General features: G+C 40.9%; 1 protein-coding gene and 1 long non-coding RNA gene across 2 annotated transcripts in view; one reads left to right on the plus strand and one right to left on the minus strand.

Moving 5' to 3' along the window:
- LOC147153357 (uncharacterized) overlaps positions 1-19808 on the plus strand; it is a 24114-nt gene continuing 4306 nt past the window's right edge. The window contains exons 1-3 of the long non-coding RNA XR_015086518.1: positions 1-288; positions 4839-5220; positions 16882-17072. This is a non-coding gene — a long non-coding RNA (uncharacterized LOC147153357). The remainder of the gene's footprint in view (positions 289-4838; positions 5221-16881; positions 17073-19808) is intronic.
- The window catches only part of LOC147153358 (protein-glutamine gamma-glutamyltransferase 5-like), a 13496-nt gene continuing 8896 nt past the window's right edge, over positions 15209-19808 (minus strand). Inside the window, exons 13-16 of the mRNA XM_086028640.1 lie at positions 19420-19626; positions 19171-19331; positions 18085-18224; positions 15209-17050 (exon numbers count right to left, since the gene is read on the minus strand). Coding sequence (XP_085884766.1) covers positions 16894-17050; positions 18085-18224; positions 19171-19331; positions 19420-19626 — 665 coding nt within the window. The 3' untranslated portion in view covers positions 15209-16893. The remainder of the gene's footprint in view (positions 17051-18084; positions 18225-19170; positions 19332-19419; positions 19627-19808) is intronic.

Here is a 19808-nt window from a genome sequence, read left to right on the forward strand (position 1 = left end):
GCCGCCAGCCAAGGGAAGGACTCGAGACGCCAAGATGACCTGAGACTTGGAGTGATAAGCCACGGAGGGAGAAGATTCGAGTCTACCGACATTTTTTGATTAGATTCCTCTGTTAGGGCAATAGGGTATATATGTGAGGGCTGCATTTTAGATGGCGCGCTTTTGTGACTGTGCCCGTCACGGGTACGAGTCCCCGCGAGGTTAAGGAAAGCAGCCCATCTTGAATTTTTGTCAGATTCCTGAACTTCAGAGACTGAAAGAAACAGACGGAAAATCCAACCAACTTGTGTGAGTCTTTATTTATATTTGAATGGCTTCTTGAAAGATAAAACGAACGTGAGTTGTTTTTGTGAATTGATAATTGGGCTTGCACTCTGGTGACCCAAACCTAACAACTCCAACATAACCATTGGCCTTTATGTTGTTAACACTTTAAGTAAATATTTAACAACTACTTTTGTATTGAATGTATCTTGCTTTTATACAGCATTATCATTTGTGAGATTAAAATGATTTTTTTACATCACTTATCAACGGCACAATTTACCCCAGTAATTTCTGACTAATGGCACAATTTACCCCGCACTTGGGGCAAGTTGTGCCACAAAATCTTTTTTTTTTCCAAAGCTATATTTCTCAAACAATATATTTAAGATCCAAAGTGATTGCTTCGAGGGATGCACAACATATATGTACATATTTTAGTTGGAGGCATTCCTGTGACCCCCTTGTGTAAAGGGCACTTTAAGTAAAAATTAGCACTATTTACTCCACTCTCCCTACAAGATGAAACTGTTGTTTGTCCGGAATGCCAAATCACCCTTCAAAACATCATGCCAAACGTAAAATTAGATTTTATTTGGACATTTAACAATTGTTTATAAACTGTAGTATAAACAAAGTCAACACATTAACATAAATAAAAATAATTACAGTATGCTTAACACCTATACGGTATAAAAAGGATTTTGTATTACATTTAGCCTCTGTCTAGTAAGAGCAAAGGCCGTTTCATCTGTGTAGATTCTCTCTTTTATGTGAGATTAGCTACCCGTATTCAGCATTATGAAAAGATTAAACTAACTGCCACACGTACTCAACAGGCAACATAGCCATAAGATATGAAAGCCTTCTTACATAATTTAAAAAAAAAGAAATGCTGTTATTGTTTTTTATTTCTTCATTTTTGCTTATTTCGGCACACAACAGGCATGCTACCCGTCTTGTACCTTCCCTCCTACTGTAATAAATGACGTGTTGGCTCAGCATTAAAAAGAACACATGAGAGGAATATTTTTAAGTTCTGTATTTCAATTCATCTAGTGGTGAGTAGATACCACAGGATCTATCTAACTAAGTAGAAATAAAGGAGGCTACAAATGTTTGTGGAGAAAATGATACTTTTTTCGTATTATTTCATTGAGCAGACACGTAATTATTTTACAGTGGGAGAGTGAATCACGTCACCTGAATGACGGTGTGATCATGAGAGTGGGAATTTAAAGCGCTCAACACCACAACAAAGGGGTTGCCTGCACATACCCAAGTCCTCTCTATTTCACCGGAGATATTTGCCACCTTACAAGCGAAAGTTGTGGGGGGAGAGAGGGAGTGGGACGGATAGAGGTATTTTTCAAAGTGTGTGGGGGGGGGGGCGTTTAATTGAGAACTTAACAAAGGGTTAACTACATGACAAGTTTTCTCATTTCCTCCGAGTGTTATTGACAAGAGACATGGTTTAAGGTCAAAGATAACTTGATGGAGGCCTTACCTCAAGGTGAAAGGAGAGTCACAGTCCGTCTGTGTAGGCATGTCATTCTGTCTCTTCTGCCTCTAGCCACAGTGTCGAGCTGCAGGCGCTTGGCCTCTCTCTGTATCAGTCTGCTCTCCATCACCCGTGGAGTCAAATGTTGACAGAGAATCAGAGAGCAGCGGAATGCTAAAGAGGCCAGAGAGCATCTTTACGAGCCAGTAGTAGGGATAAAAGTGCAGACTGCATGTATATGGGTGTGTGTCTTATCTTACCAATAGGGGTGGAACGGTTCGATAAGTCCATGGTTTGCTTTTGTGATCAGGGTTTTCAGTTCGATAAACTGTTATTTAAATATGTTTTATTCATCTGAAAATGTCTTTGTGTCTATCTCTGGCAGCGGGGAAGGCTATAGTGATCGGCAGAAAAATTAAATGCTCTTCCACAGTGTCACGGTGCATATATTGGCAAACTAAGATTCCAACTCACATTCCAACTTACACGTGACCAACTTAGTCTTCAATTAACCTAGCATGCATGATTTTGAAGAGTGGCGAAGAAAAAAACCCGTGCAAGCACAGGGAGAACCACGACGGAGCTAAGATTCGAACCCAGAAACCTCTTGCTGTGAGGCCGGCGTGCTAACCACATGGTCCAGCATGCCACCAAGTATTTATTTTAATATGCACAGCAATTTGGTCATAGGCTATTTTACAAATGTGATTATGGATACATTTGATTTTACTAGTATTGTCAGTCAGGAAGGAGTCTGTTCTCAAAGGGTCCCCGGTTGGACCTGTACATTCTAAGACACCCAAGCCAAGTCCTGATAGACTAAGCTACTTCTGCCAAAGTTAAGTTGTTTGGATTCCCCTGCCTAAATGCTACAGTCTTCCCCTCAAGTAACTGCTGGCCCAGATGGCCAACCCAACAATCTTATCTTGCAATGTGAAGTTGAATATCTTGCTGGTATTGCTGCCAGCCAAATCTGAGGAGACAAAGTCAATGTCAGTTGACACAATCCAAATATTGGAACATAAAACACAATAGCTGCAAAATGGGTGAGTAGTGGCTCTTGCCTGCTGTTAAGAAGAACAGATTGCAAACTGGGAAGGTTAATGAGATTTTCACAAGGTGTCCATCTAGCGTCTTGAACTCAGTTTAAATTGACACACTGTGATTAAAATTAATTGACCTGTGAAATAAGTGTGTCGCTCAAACTGTAAGAATTGATGGAAATTGCATATTGAGTTTGAGAGGGAAGATGACATGCGTGCAAAATGGAAATAATTTACATAGATTCCTGGGGTATAAGTACTGAATAAAAATTGTCTGAGACAGTGAAGGGCTAAGTGGTATGATCCAAACCTTCTTATCAAGACATCGTTTTTACATGGCAGAATTTTTGCTTTGAGAACCCTGCATTAATCACTAAAAAAAAACAAGACAATTATCAATAAATGCCATATCTCATTATTGTGACAACAGTAGGAGAAAAAAAATACTCATCTGCACCTTTATTTCAAAGACGACTACCGGTACAATGTATGGATTTCTTTCTTGGCACTATGCCCCACTACTCCATGCACAAAACAATTTGTGCATAATTTATTGTACTCATTATGGTCTATTTAGAGGAAATTCAACCCACACCGATGTGTACTTTTGTTGCACGCATTAAAAAAAAAAACGTAATTAGGACAACGGCTATAAAAATGGATGGACAAATGTTCCCAAAACCTCAAATTAACTCTGATGGATGCAGGCTCTGGGTAAAGTCATCTGCATTGTCATTTAAAACCCTAAAACAATTATTTGCCTGCTCCATCCTAAGCATTGAACTTGTATTATCATAAAACCCTAACAGTCTGGATTTTTCTTGGATTTATTTTGCTATTTCAATTCTGGTCAAATTCAGGCCTTGTTGTGGTTTTGCTTGTATTTTTCGTTTTTTCTCTCCTCAAGCAGTGTTGGCATGTGGTAGGGGGTGAGGCTGCAGCGGGGTACACCTGAGTCCTTCTGCCACTGTTCAACTCCTCCAGCCTTGCTAAAACTTAAAAGTGTTTTCATGCTAATTGATCTCCAGTGAGTTCAGCTTTATTTATCTATCTATTTTTGTCTTTCATCGTTTTTGTTTTCTGTTCTCTGTGCTAATTGGTGAAACTGTTAAGCCCTTTTCACATTGCACTTAGCAGTGCACTGTGCACAGCATACCATCATCAAACGTATTCATTGTGTAAGTGGTGAGAGGTGGACACCAGCGAATGGAGCATTGACGGGCAGCAGGAAGACTTCCGCAGCGAAAGCAAGGTGCCTCGATTTGAAAAATGTTCTATTCAAGAGCAGACAATGTCAGACAAGTGCCTCAGATAGGAGAGGAACTGCATGTTGGAGGGATTTTGTGCTATTTTGGCAGACTTATTTACATGTAAGGGCATGAGGACAATGGAGAAAGCCTTAATAAATGCAGTGTCTCAGCGTCTCAAGCTTTGGTCATTCGAGAGATAACATACAGTGATGTGTTTAAGAAGACACTGCTCCCTGATCATCTTGGAATTTATCTCAAAGCGGTCTTGGTGGAACTGTAGAACAGGTTAAGCATTACCCGGAGCAAATGCAGATTAAGGGCCTTACTTTCTGGTCATCCTACCTTCTCTCACTGTCATCCCACAGACCTACCCTGCCTATCTTGGTTCAATTTGTTTTTGGGCTGAATTTTTTTTCCCATTCAATAAACTCCTGAAAGCAAATGTCTTCTGTTTTCCTTGGGCGGCTCATTTTTTCCGTCAGTAACGCAAACATCGCTATGCTATTGTTGGCTAAGAAAGCAAAATGCTAACAATATGCTAATACAACAGATACTTTATTTTCCATTCATAGTACATGCACCCACAGAACAGGGCGTATTGAGCCAAGCAGTGCTACCAATTTGCGATGGCAGACGGTATTCAGTGCAGGACTCTAGAATGCAAGAGAGAGGACGGTCTGGGAAGTTGATGGAATAATATAGCCTGTGTCATTTTGAGCGGCCTCTCACATCAAGCAACTAAATCCTATAAACACTTCATCCTTGTCGCCATCCGTGCAGGGCAGGGCGAAGGAGTGCTGAGGTGAGGCAGATGGACAACGGCTGAAGAGGTATCGCCCTTGCCAGACTCTGACTTTGTACCCCATTGAAACTGAGGACATGATGGATTTAACAGACCTAATTTTGAACAGCCCACTTTAACACCAGCAGTCAGACAGAGACTGTGGGAGACCAGAGTCTGGAAACACAGCTGGGCCAAGCGGATAAGGCAGACAGCTTCGGACCACCCTACAGGAGTGTTTGTGCATACACGGGTGTCCACACAGGGACCATCTGTCTTGCATTTGAGGGGAGTTGGTGGCTGCTACTTAAGAGGCAGGGATAAGGAGTATGCTCAAGTACATTCGTTCTCAAATGGGGGTACGTGAAGGCACTACAGGAGGTACGTGAGATTTTAAAACATATTTAAAAAGTAGCAACAATGCAAAAAAAAAAAAAAAAGGGCGTTCCAAAGTTTAATAAATCAGACAGTGATGCAAAGCACTCTGTTTTAAGTAGTTTTTTTTTTTTTTTTATCCAAAAATGATTTGCTCTGGTTCGGGAGTACTTGGTTGAAAAAATATTTCACAGGGGGTGCATCACCAAAAAAAAAAAAAAGGTTGTGAACCACTACTCTAGTAAATACCGTATTATGAAATTGCAAATTACAGAAACCTAACATTTCTGCTATATAATAGCTGATATTGAGACACAGAGTACAACAGTGGAGCTTTTATCTTTAAATTTTGAATTCCCACTTGAAAGCCAGAGTTCATATAGGCACAATCGTGACTGTCCCATACACCGATGAGAATTTGGGGCCAAAAAACTTTCTAATTTAGTTCAAATTTATGTTTACTGTTAGTATTATAAGACAAGTGTATATACACATTTTCAGATAATCACTGCTCAGTATTAAATATAAAATGCTGATAAGGAAGAAAGAAAGAAAGAAAGAAAGAAAGAAAGAAAGAAAGAAAGAAAGAAAGAAAGAAAGAAAGAAAGAAAGAAAGAAAACTAACACCACCATCTGCTGCACAGCCAATCAGAATTAGCCCTACTGTCTGACTCCTGATTGATTAAGAATTGTGGGACAATTATCACGCCTGTATTGCATGCGTGAATCAGCGTATTGTACGCGTAGCGGAGAGAAGACATATGCGTAAAAACAAGCTTGCGCATGCGTGTGGACGGTTTTGTACACACGAAACACATTTTTGAACGCACAAAGCATGCTTTTGTACGTGGTATTTCACATTATATACACGCGAAACACATTTTTTTGTACACGGTATTTGACATTACACTGACGTAATTGTGGCACAAATCTAATGCCATAGGAGAGGGCCGACTCACACCAGAAAGCCGAGTCTTTATTTTCAGCACTTATCTTCATACTAGGTGTGATTGTGAGTGCGGTTGTTTGTTTGTTTGTCTCTGTGTGCCCCGCGATTGGCTGGCAACCAGTTCAGGGTGTCCCCCGCCTACTACCCGAAGACAGCTGGGATAGGCTCCAGCACGCCCACGATCCTTGTGAGGAGAAGCGGTATGGATGATGGATGAATGAACACATTCTGAAATTGTCAAGGTTTTACTATTCCTTCTCAAGAAAGGAGTTGCAGTGGAGCTAAAGGTAACAGCCTATCCAAGTTGACTTTGGGCGAAACATAGACTACAACCTGGACTGATCGGCAGTCAATCACATGGAAGAGACAGACAATTATTCAAAATCATTTACATCAACAGTGAATGAGAACTAAACCCAGAACCCAAACACCAAAATCAGGCGAGTGAACCACTACACCAGGGGTTGGGAACTCCAGTTCCTCGAGAGCCATATCCTACCTGTATTGGATCACTCCCTACTACAGCACACCTGGTTCAAATGATCAGCTCATCAGCATGATCGGTAGAATTCTGAAACAAACCTGATCATTTGAGTCAGGTCTGTTGTAGTAGGGAGAGATACAAAACAGACAGGATATGGCTCTCGAGGAACTGCAGTTCCCTACCCCTGCACTACACCATCGGACTATTAAGACTTTATTCTTGAGGTATTGTAACTCTTATGTCACTCTTGTACAACTGGTCTGGAGAAATTATGATAGTTTTCCATCCATCCATTCTCATTAAGGTTGTGGGTAAGCTGGAGCGTATCCTGGCTAACTTTTGGTCACAAGGCGGGTTACACCGTATTGTCGCCTGCCAATAGAAAGACAAATACAGATAAACAACCATTCAAACTTACATTTACACCTATGGACAATGTAGAACAAGGGTGCCCAAGTCCAGTCCTGCAGGATCGTTAGCAGGCTTCACCAAAACTTGCTAATGACCTGATCATTTGAACCAGGCGTTTTCGGGGGAGGGAGACATCTAAAACAGGCGAAATAGGGTATGTCGAGGACTGGACTTGGGCACCCCTGATGTACAATTTTCAATGAACTTAACATGCATGTTTTCTGAAAATGGGAGGAAACCCACACAGACATTCAAACTTCCCACATGAAGGCCAGGACCTAGATCCGAACTCCAAACCTCAGAGCTGAAGCAGATGTGCTCACCACAAGTCCACTGTGCTAGTGCCCATGATAAAAAAAAATAAAATTAAAAAAAAACCTCAAACCTTGACCGGTGCTTGCAGGCACTTGGCAAAGTCAACCTATTTGTGGTGTTACCAGCTGAACTTTTTCTCAAGCTATTATGTCCTCACCTTTCTAAATGGGACAATTCTAATGGCAAAGGAAGATAAGGAAAGGTGGAGGGAATGAAAGGAGGCTGCGTGGGCAGCGATGCAGCGTGGTCAATAGGATCATGGCAGCCTTTCAATAGCACTGCAGCGTCTCCTCACCTCAAAGCTCTGACTAAATACAAGTTATCATTTATTCTCTGTGGAGCCAATGAAATGACACGCACACACATACATATTAGTTGCCGCTCACTCCCGTAGCTGACACAATCACACATCGAGTGATGAAATGATTTTCCCCTCCAGTGCTTTTCAATTCACATTTTGGGCACTATTGTGTTCCTTCGGTACAAAATGATTGTGGCTATTCTATTATTGGAATGCTTTGCCATGCCATAGGTACAAGTCAGTCCCCCTTTCGCAGCAATGACACACTCCTGGCAGGACTTTCTACAAAATTTGGGAGTAGGTCTGTGGGGAGAGAAAACTGGTGAGGTCACTGACGGATGGTCAGTCAATACTTACTGAGCCTCAAGCTAAGAAGTGTATTTTTCCAGGAAATTAATTATTGTAGGACTTACTTTCAACTTGGTGGAGATTCCATTATATCTTGAAGAAGGGGGGGTGACGAAAATTGTTGTATTGGCGTGTGGTCATCATGCGCTGAAAAGTTGTCAAATGTGGCAAAATGTAGTCGGCGACGGGGTGCTGCCATTACGAGCTGAAACGTAATTGTTGACAGGGGGTGTGGGGGGTGGTGGCGGACAGCTGATGGTGGCCGTAATTGGCAAGACCAGCCCAGAAATTCACTAGCCGTTCTGGAAAATGACAATATATTCCCGATGGCCACCCTTATAGAGGATTTGTGTTGTCTGTCTCGCTAATTGTATTGTTCAGGTAAACACTATGGTACTAAAATGAGTCCACTGTGTCATTATCTTTGCCCTGGATGTTCACCAGCATATGTGGTGAAGGTCTTCCATTGAAATCAATCACAATCTCTTTTGTCTTCACGTGTTTAGAAGCGGATAGTTGTGCGCTAAGATTAGGGGTTTAACAACAAATATTTTTTCTAGTCGACTATGATGTGATGAAAATCGAGTCAGCGTCGATTGATAGATGACATCATTGATATATTTTCAGCTAGAGCAAAGCTGTCTCCAGCAATTTTTCGCCACGAACCAGTTTCATGTAAAGAAAAATGGAGGCAAAGAAACAAATAAAAGCAATTAAAAGTACAACTCACCATTAAACTAATTGTAGTTACACTTATTGTAATTACTTATTGTAATTAGTTGGAATCCTGTGCATGTTCCTCTTCATCATAGGTTCCATAGCATCGCGTGGAGGCAGGCAAAAAGAAATTAAGCAGTTCTCTCTTTCACTGGTGCTTTTACTATATTGTATGTCACTTTCAGTGTTGTCGCAATCAAAAAAGTTCTATGATCCATGAAGTTCTCTTGAGAACACATTTGCTGTCTGTGCAATATCAGGCATATTATTTTGAGAACGAAGATGGAGTTTCAATTCAAGCCGCTGCCCTTGCTCCTCAACAACAGTCCTGACGTACTACTGGTATAAATATTTTAGGACTTAGCACCAATTAGAATACTTTTTTTTGAAATCAGTGGGGCTAACCACTATGCCATTCCACAACATCTTACTTTTTTACCCTCAGACCTTTGCAGTCATATGAAGAATGTGTCACCTTGTTAGCCTGACATTTTGCTGCTTGTATGGCAACAGCAGCAGGCATGCTGGTCGAAGCCCTCTGTGAATTGGCTCATTGGAAGACGAAGTGCCCAAAACGCACGATTGGTGATTTGTCAACTTAAAGCATTAAACATCAGTGCAGAGCAGAAAAGCCGTCTCATCAATGAGCTTAATAATCGGTTCAACCTCACACCAATCCAGAAAGTCCTCGATGAACTTCATGTTGCTCATTTCCTCCAGATATGCACCCCACAATAGCGTAGTTGTCTGTTGTCTGGAGTCAAAAAACATGACTCGGGTGGGGGCAGCAGGAAGACTCAGGTGCCAGGTTGATAGACGAACAGCAGCAGAGCCAGCTAGGAACTCACCTGTTAGCGGAGGTGGCTAAGGACGATCATCTTAATGGTCTTCATTAGGTGGGGGGTCAGGGAGCGGGTCTGTCTTGTCCCATTCATTATGATGGGCTGCTTTAGGAACAAGCCTACAAAGGGCTGGGACCTTTTACAGACTGAGGCTCAGGTTGAAAATGTACTGAAAAACCTCATTATGCTGGTCTGTACACTCCTTAAATTAAAGGGGAAGTCAACCCAAACATATCTTTTTTTAAGAATATGTTCTATGCAGGCCTACTAGTCGAAACACAGCATTCTGATTAATATTGTGTTTATGGAATATGAGTTAAGCAACAAAATCCACCCGTTTTTAGCCATCTCCGGGGGCAGCCATTTTGAGCCCTGAGGGTCTGTGATGTCATTTTCAGTCGACAGTGACAAGTGACAAAATGTCTGCCACCTGCCTGAGATGACTAAAAGCGGATGGATTTTGCTGCTTAACTCATAATTCATATTAATCATATTGCCTTGTTTCAACTCGTGGGCCTGCATAGAATATATTCTTGAAAAAATAAATGTTTGGGTTGACTTCCTCTTTGAGCACTCAGAGACTGACGGTATCTGGTCCCACTGGTTTTTGTCAGGCTGAGCTCCTTCCTAAAATGCCCTAACCTGAAGGCCAGACATTCTTCGGCTTTCTGAATATGAGTGGGATTGCAGTACTCATGATTCCAAATGCAAAAGAGGATTCCTCAAAGTCTTCATCATTAGCCTGCCCCCTCATCAGAAAACCACTTCAGGGAGCCATCATTTCAAAAGGGCAGTGGCCAAACAAGATGCTCCGAGAATCTCTATTGGCGTTACTATGGCAACCCGTCCACTGCAGAGTGTGCACTGGTGTATCTGCGTTTGTGTCTGTGGGCACATGCCAGCCATTAATGATCGTTTAAATCTTTACACATCGCATTCATTCGTACAACCCAGACAGATAGGCCTGGTAAAGAGGATATTAATATATCAAGATATTAACATAGATTAGTTCTATATGAGGCGGCGCGGTGGTATGACTGGTTAGCACGTCCACCTCACAGCGCAGAGGTCCTGGGTTTGAATCCGGACTCCGGCCTTCTTGTGTGGAGTTTGCATGTTCTACCCCATCCCTGCGTGGGTTTTCTCCAGTACTCCAGTGTCCTCCCATATTCTAAAAACATGCATGGTATGTTAATTGAACACTCTAAATTGTGTCTAGGTGTGAGTGTGAATGGTTGGTCATCCATGTGTGCCCTGCAATTGGTTAGCGACAAGTTCGGGGTGTACCCTCCCTACTGCCCGAAGACAGCTCTGATAATCTCCAGCATGCCCGCGACCCTCGTGAGTATAAATGGTTAGGATAATGGATGGATAATTCTATTTGTGTTTAGCATATACTTTTTATTATTTTTGTCATTCCTGAACTAATGTTGTAGCTGAAATGATTAATGTAGGTTTAAGGTTTCTTTTTTTTTTCAGACAATGGTCTTCTTATACCAGTGAAGAGAAAACTCTCCTAGCTTGCTGACAGTTTCGGTTGTCACTTCAGTCTTCCTCAGAGCTGTCACTTCTTCCTTTCTCTTCACTGGTATAAGAAGACTTTTGGCTGTAAAAAAGAAACCATAAAGCTACTTAACTAATAAGAAGACAAGATGAACATCATTGTAAAATGATTTACACTTATGGACAATTTAGAGTCTTCAGTGAACATGCGAATGAAAGTTCAGAATTGAGATTCAAACCCCAAACCTCAAAGCTTTGAGGCAGTCATGCTGACCAGAACTTCAATGTACTGTGGCAGTATGTAATAATTGTCAGTGATGGAGATGCAAAAATGTGACATTCCCGAAGAGAGCAGGAAAAATGCGTTCACCACTGCGCTTTATACGGAGCATTTTTATTTATGCTACACTTGGTTTATAACATCATCCATCATTGTCAGCAGTTTGTGAAACATAATACCAACTATGTGGTGAAGATGGATACATGTGACATCATGCGAATGTCAGTTGCTTCCTCAATGTGTCAAGATGGATGGGATACACATGAAAACATATTAAGAACTCTATTGCAAAAGAAGATAAAAGCCAAATTGAAATAAAGATTGCTCTTGCTATGCCATTCATTGTGTACATTGTGGATTCTAGTATGTTTTGTTGAACAGGTTTCAGGCTGAATTGTTTGCACAGGATAAAATGCATCTTTGTCAAATTTGTGGATATAAGTTAATAATAGTAATCTTTCTCTAAATAATCAAAATAATTGATTTATGGCATTTCGGAAAAGTGCTGTTTGTATGTACAGCATACAGAATGTCTGTTCTCTAGTAATTCGATGGTGGTGGTGCAGTTTCACTCACGTTGACAGGGTAGCTGACTTTTTTTTTTTTTTTTAATTTGTCCAAGCGCTTTGGGGTTAGTTAGTTACGGAAACCATAAGATCGTGTGCCTATTAGTTCGAATGCAGGAATCATACAATATAATGGCTGCGATAATGATAATACTTACATTATTTCTGTTGATACCATACTTATATATTTGTGGTCTTTGTTTTTATTATGTAATGTAAGCATAAACACAAGGTTCTGTGTAAGGTGCCTGTGAGGCGACTGTATAATAAGTATTTACTGTAATGTTAATCTACAGTATAAGTGTATTATATTTTTTTAATGTATAGCTTTTCATAGGTGTGTTATTTGTAAATGGGCCCACATGCATGTAGACTACACTTTTTTCTAACTTTCCCCTCATACATATATTTTATACGTAATGTCGTAACACAGATGGCTGTAGTATATGTGCTCCGGACCAGTAAACAAGGAAGACAAGGCTGAGTGCTGAAAGTCAGGAGAGACTTGACAGATTTGTTGTTTTTAAAAGACAAAGGCCTAGTGGTGTGTTATCAGACAAATTGCAAAGAATTCCCCATTGCTAGCATATAGGGTCTTTGCCAGTCTGAGACAAGTAGATGGATGTACAAACAGAGAGCAGCCAGTTTCTCCTTGTAACAAAAACAATAGCCTGAAGTATTTCTACTCTCTACTTGTTCTATTTCCAACTTGACAAACTGTTTCGGCTTGTCTGATAGTTTGTGTTTGAATTGACAGATACAGTATAATATGATGGAGGAATTGATAGACTGACAGACAGACAAGAGGGAATTGTGAGAGAGTAGAGGAAGGGACTCATCACGTAGCCTTGTGGTATGCCAGTGTTTAGATTGAGGAAGGAGAGGCAGTTAAGGTTTAATTGTACAAATTGGGACCTCAAGACCAGATCAGTAAGTTTTTTCATTGGTGGTCCTGGAGGGGACTCCTGTGTTTAATGTGAGGAAACCAATAAACTCTATTCTGGTATATGTGTCATTATTGTTCAGGTGTGAAAGGACAGAGTGCGGATCGGAGATTTGGGGGTTGACTTCCACTTTAAAGGTCGATGATTACCTGAAACCCCCGCACATCTTTCAGGGTTGGAGTTGGAGAAGTGCTCCTCAACCTTCAGATTGTGATGGTGCTTGGCCTTCTCGATGCCACGTTTCAGGCCGGGCCTGATTGTTCGGTAGGCCTCTGCATCTCCGTATGTGAAGGCAGTGTTGCAGGCCTTCAGCAGGAAACGAACATCACAGAGGAAGTTATGGCTGAACCGTATGATCCAAGTGGCTGTATTGGCAAGATAAATATTATATTTTTCTTGTGAAATAAATCATGTCTCTTTTTGGTTATCCCGCTGTGTGATTTAGAATGTTAGGGGGGAAAGAAGATCCAATTGAAAAAGCACATAAAAAGAAATAAATTGGAGGTACATGCTTTTCATTCGACAGACACAATGGTATATATACCATTGTGAAGTAATTATTGTTACTGTGAAACTCTAGGGTACAGTATTGTACATTGCATTGTTCCCTTTTAATCCCATCGTTTTATTTTCTGTGTCTTTATTCCTCCTCAATTATTTTCCCATTGTGCTTTTGCAAAAGCCGTCTATTAGTTTCGAAACACATGGGCTTTAATTCCCGTTGGTATAAGTTTTAGCAGAAAATGTAATGTTATCTTTCTTCTGTTGTTTTCCTTGTTGCCCGTGGTAACAAAATGCATTTGGCGTAAAATTAAACTCTGCCCCAAAATAAAATGTTAAAGGGCATTTTAATGATTCCAGCCTCAACCACTGACATCGTCAAATCAGTATCGTGAATGCTGCTTTAATTTTTGATAATAAGAATTCACGGCTCAGTCACTCCAGTGGTGATTATTCATTCATTTACCCGTTTGTCCCCTTGGCTTGAAGTGTCATTCCAGGCCAGTCATATTCAACCAGCGCTGCTCTAATTGAGTGATTAGGTCACGCCCTCACAAGGCAAGGCGGCTGATAGAATCGTTAAGCACAGTCCCATCACAAAATGGCGGACTGAAGTTTTATGTGCTCTGGAATAGATTTGTGCAACAACAGCGAATTCATTTATGACCTCTATCTATCTATCTATCTATCTATCTATCTATCTATCTATCTATCTATCTATCTATCTATCTATCTATCTATCTATCTATCTATCTATCTATCTATCTATCTATCATTACCTTGTTATCATTCCTTCGTTCTAGATTGGATGGGTGGGTGGAGGGATGTAAAAAAGATTAGCTATAGGGAAAGAAATAAGAAGAAAAGACCTGTGGTGACCAGAAGGAGAGATGAGGGGATGAAAGGCAGAATGGGAAAGATGGAAGTAAATAATGTAGGGTGGAGGGATGAAGACAATGAAAGGAAGTTGTGGGACGGGGAAGGAAAAGAAGGATGTGTGGATAGATGAATACAGCAAGCATTGCTCAATGGAAGGATGGATGATGAGGAGAATGAGGGAAAGATGGGTGAAGGGAAAGTGTGGACGGAAGGACAGGAGGGAGGAAGGATGGATGAAGGAATGGGAGGAATGAAAGAAGGAAAGCCATTGTTCCTGCATCCACCCGGGGGGAAGAAAGGATGAATGGAAGGATGGATGGAAGAAATAAGAAAATATAAACCAGGAGATCGAGTAGAAGTAAGGAGGGGAGAGGAAAGAATGGATACAAAATTGAGAAGCTAAAAATGGAGGGAAAAGGTGTACTGTTTCAAACCAGACAAGCAAATGGTCAGTAGGGGTCAAAGGAGGTGAAGTTAACAAGGGCAAAAAAATATGGACAAGAGTGTGTTGATGACAGAGTTGCAGGAGAGGGAGAGGGTGACAAATAAGGGATGATTGACATGGATGGATGAAAAAGAGAGGGGGAAGGAGTAAAAAGGCAGCTAAAGACAAAGATGTGTAATTAACATTTGTTAAGCTAGGAAAGATGGGCGGTGTGCGTGTGTTTGCGTGCGTGTGTGTGCGTGTGTTAGTGTGTGTGCGCGTGTGTTGGGCGGAGGAGGGTTCATTAATAATTTATGATGGGCTCAGCTTTTCAAAGCGTTCTCAGTGGTCGCGCTGGCTGCTTTTCCCTGACGTTTAATTTGTCTGAAAATCAGCAAGCGTGCAGTCTGATTATCGCCTGCGTCTGCTTGACACTCTGGTGACATCACAAGCTGTTCACCCTGATATTCGTTCCTTTAATTCATCCATCCATTCATACACACACATTAAGAATAGAATACACGGAGGAGTGCACACATTCTTCAACTTTATTTCTTTCACCTCTTATTTAGAGGCGTTGTGGGCATAAGTTTTTCGAAGTGTATGTCTCAATCCCAGCCGGATGCCCCATCAACATTCCCTTTCATTTACAGACAATTTCATCGATGGGGGGTGGGGGGTTCGGAGTTGTTGGGGTTGGATTCTGTGGACCGGCAGACTTGTTGCTTATTGCGAAACAGTTTAGGACAACGTTCCACTGATCAAGTCTTTATTGGATCGAGACATCAAAGAGGAGGACACAAAATTTAGGGGTCCTAACCACAGACTGTCCAGGAGCTGACTGATGCCATGATCCAAGTCTGGGAGATCTCCCAGGAGACCATCCGTTGATTCACACATTCCATTGCATTTTTTAATACTGTCAAGGCCCCCTTAGAATGGAAATTCAATTTGACATACTGAAATACTTGCTTCAATTAAATCCAATAATAAACATTTTAAAAAACAACCCAAAAAACCCTGACACCTGTACTGCCAGTACATTAACATTCTGCACAAATGCATATTGGATTTGCATTTTAGTACAGTACTTAAATACGTGAATCCTTTAAATAATTCTTTAGCTTGTTTTAACTCTTTGCACATGGTGCAAACTTTTTTTTCAAAGGTTATTATTATTATTTTTTATTTTGGGCGTCTTATACCGCCAAACCTTACAGAGAGGTTTTGTATTCAAGTCTCGGCTCGGGCCTTCCTCGAAGGAGTACACCGGCTTTCTGCCACATTCCAAAACCGTGTGGGTTCATTGAAGACATTAAATTGCCCACAGGTGTAAATGGGAGTGTGAAGGGTTTGACTATATGTGGCGGGCCAAGCACTATGTAACCCGCCTCTCGTCTAAAAATCAGCATAGGCTGCCGTAAAAATGGATGGCTGGATAGATGGATTATAGGGACAATGGAGAAGTTATCTCTAATTTTAATCATGGCCAGTGTTGGCTATTGTAGACTTCTGTGTTTCTGTGCTCTTACCAAGATAATGAATGAATGAATGAATGAATGAATGAATGAATGAATGAACGAATGAATTACTGAATGAATAAATAAAAAAATAAATGAGAAGTGTTAGTTTAATTATTTTTTTTTAGAGTTAATTTCCAATTGCAAGTGTTCAACTTTACACCTTTATTTTAGAGCACAATCTCGTATTTGTTGTGTGTCAAATAGTCAGGAAATCTTACAATGGGGTTAGTAAATGTTTAATTAAATGTTAAAATAAGATATATTGCTAAGTCTTGTCGAACCTGTTTTAAGATTGCGTTACAAACCAAAGTTGATTGTAGCGTAGACGTCACGAGCCAATGTTTCCATCAAGTGGTCGCTCGGAGCAATAGCATCTAGTCCTTTTTTTATTTTATTATTTTTTTTAACATCACTTTGTAACCCATTTGATGTTTTGATTGACCTTTACAAAGAGATATAATCCACCCATCTATTTTCCATACTGCTTACCTGTTCAGGGTTTTACACCACAGCAAATTACAAAACAAAGAAATTTGCTAAAGTGACCACATTTTGATCTTTGTAAAGTTTTACTTTTTTAATGCAGTTCTTATATTGGCTCTCAAGGAATGAAGGTGTACTTAATTTTGTGACCACTCGGTGTTTCCAAGTGACCATGACCAAAACTGTAAACTTTCTAGGATCTTTCAGTGTCACTTGGTGCAGACTGACACTTTGTGGAAGCTTCTCAAAACTACGCTGGAGCTGCAACTATGAGTGAACGAAGCACTCAGCAGCTTTGTGCCTGAAGTGGAGGCCATGATAGCAACCTTCTTCTCTATCTTCTCATTTGGATGCAAGACGGTCAGCCTGGAAGAAAGAGTGATTCGAAGTGAGCAATATTACAATATGAACATACTGTATTTGTCTTCAGCAAAGAGTGTTACTGTGTTTTAAACAGGCATATTTCTGATATCACCTGTAGATTCATTAAGTTAATGATCTGTTTTTCATATTCTCTCATGGTTCATTAGCCTTTATTTTATTGTAAGCGTAACCTAAAAGACCAAAATATTTTGGGATAACCTGATATTGTCTATTGGAAAGCAGTTTAATTGATTGCTTGTGTTTGTTAAAAATATACAGTATGGGAATAGGACCATGAAAAAATAATTGCATATTAGATCACGATATTGAGGGGGGGAATTGTAATTGGCTTAGTTTTCAAAATTGTTCAGCACAAATATACAGTAAGTGAAAAAAGCAAGTGAACCAGGGTGATTCGTCTTCCACAGGTTCTCGGGGGGGCATATTTGACTGTAAATTCCCTAAACATGTTATGAACTATCAATGTATTTTGCTTTTTCTTTGCATTTTCCCAATATAATCCGTAATTATACAACTGAGGGCAAAGGTGAGGAAAAGGAATGACAAATTAGTACCGCAACATCAGAATACATCTGGCTGCTATAGGTACAGTAAGTGAGATTAATTGGAGTATATCCTATCCGATTTTGGGTGAGAGAAAATGGATGAACTGATTGGATAAGTGAGGACCTGTTGCAAAAACCTATGACAGTAAAAGGGGGCAATTTTGTGAAAAAACATACACTCGCGAAGATGGTTGGTGACAATTGGTCAATAGAGAGGTACTAATACAAACACAAAGAGATCACTCAATACTTCCTGCTACACTACGTTAAAAAAAAAGAAAAAAAAATAGTTGGAATGTTGACATGTTTCCTTAACAGTAAGTCACACCTGACAGCATTCCCATAACAACATTCCTCAGATACTTAGAGACATGTGGAGCACTACTAGAATGAGACTATGGAACTGATTGCATCATTTAGTGTAGCCTTCTTCTTCTAATAGCAACTTCAAAAAAGCGTCAGCAGACCCACCTGGCTTCTTGTTTGCCCTGCAACAAGCCGTAGCCCTCCACAGTGAGAACAGCGCCTCTAAGAGGTTTGTTGACCTCGTTGGTGAATGACACGATTGCTGTGTGCTCCTTCTTCAGCTGGATACTGTCCCCGCCTTCAACCTGCACAAGAGACAGGGTGAGGATGTTACTAAAATAGCTGTGTCAAGGTGACAATAAAATATGTTGTTTCATGGCACCGTAAATCAATGATGCCAGTTAGTTAAGCAATGATGCTATTTAGTTAAGCAGGTTTCATTTTGATTGTTTGTTTGTTACTTGTCAATCAGTAGGATTGCATAAAACCCACACAACAGATTTCCATTGAACTTTGTGGAAGGGTAGAACATTTACCATCAAAGAACCTGCTCAGTTTTGTTTAAAACTGACTGAAATCAGAGGAGAAAAAAACAAAATACATTTATTTGGAAAATGTTTGCTAGGGGATGCAATATTTATCAGAATGCATGGTTTCAACTAGTGGGCTTGCATAGAACATATTATTGATAACAATATTGTTGATGTCCCTTTAAAAAAAAATAAAAAATAAAAAATATCTAAAAATCTGATGTGACGAAAACCACATGCTCCTCCTGAATCTGAGATTCAACCTCCTGACGGACCCTCCTCTCCAGCACCCCTGAAAAGACCTTACCAGGGAGGCTGAGGAATATAATTCCTCTGAACCTTTTAACCACCTCTGTTACTTCAACTCCAGAGCTAGGTGAGCCCACCTCAGAGTCTCCAGGCTCTGCTTCCTCAATGGAAGGCGTGTGGAATTGAGGTCTTCGAAGTACTCTCCCCACCAACGCACAACGTCTCGAGATGAGGTCAGCAGCACCCCATCTCCACTATACACAGTGTTAATGGTGCACTGCTTCCCTCTCCTGAGAGGTCAGATGGTGGACCAGAATTTCCTCGAAGCCCTCTGGAAGTCCTTTTCCAAAGTCACAAAATGAGCTATTTTGGCACATTTGGCAGACACAATGCAGGGTGTGTCCCGTCAGTAAATCTGCATTGCTGAGTATCATCTTTATTCCTATTTTTGCACTGGCAAACCTATGTGTACCTCTATGTTTATTTTGGGTGAGGTGAAGTTGAAATCCTCTATTGCCAAGACTCTCTCTTCAGTCTTTAAGTCCTTGATGACCACGGCCACCTTCACAATGTCATCGCCTGCCAGGAAAGCCTCATACTTAGAGGGTGGGATGGAATGGTGGCTTGTCAAATCTACACAGAGTTGCAAAACAAATCAAAATGTGCAAGCATTGTGCTGATGTTGGCTTTAAACAGTCAGTGTGGTAGTGGGAGAGCTCACCCTCAAATGGCTGAATGCACACTTCTTGGTGGCTCTTCCAGAAGCTTTTTTCTGGGCTGCTGTTGAATTCTTTCCGCTGAGCGCTCAGGTGCTCCCTCAGGAAGCGTGTGCTGTTTGTTGGGTTTGTGATCGTCACTGTCAGGTTGATGCTCTTGCCCAAAGTTGGCTCTCCATGTATGGTCAAGGACACGTCCAAGCTGGACGCAACTGGAGAGGAACCAAAACCGTAAGAGGACTGTTATTATTACTATTATAGATTTAAGACTATTATTACAAATAACCAGAGCTGGGCAGTCCGTGCCGGGGCCGGACCGGTCGGACCCTGGGGCTGACAAATTTAAAAAAGGGCTGGACTAAGCATGGCCGGAAGTGGATTTTAGTCCGACCCA

The sequence above is a fragment of the Filicampus tigris genome, chromosome 1 (assembly GCF_054856515.1).
Source record: "Filicampus tigris isolate MCC_2025a chromosome 1, RoL_Ftig_1.0, whole genome shotgun sequence".
Classification (NCBI taxonomy): domain Eukaryota; kingdom Metazoa; phylum Chordata; class Actinopteri; order Syngnathiformes; family Syngnathidae; genus Filicampus; species Filicampus tigris.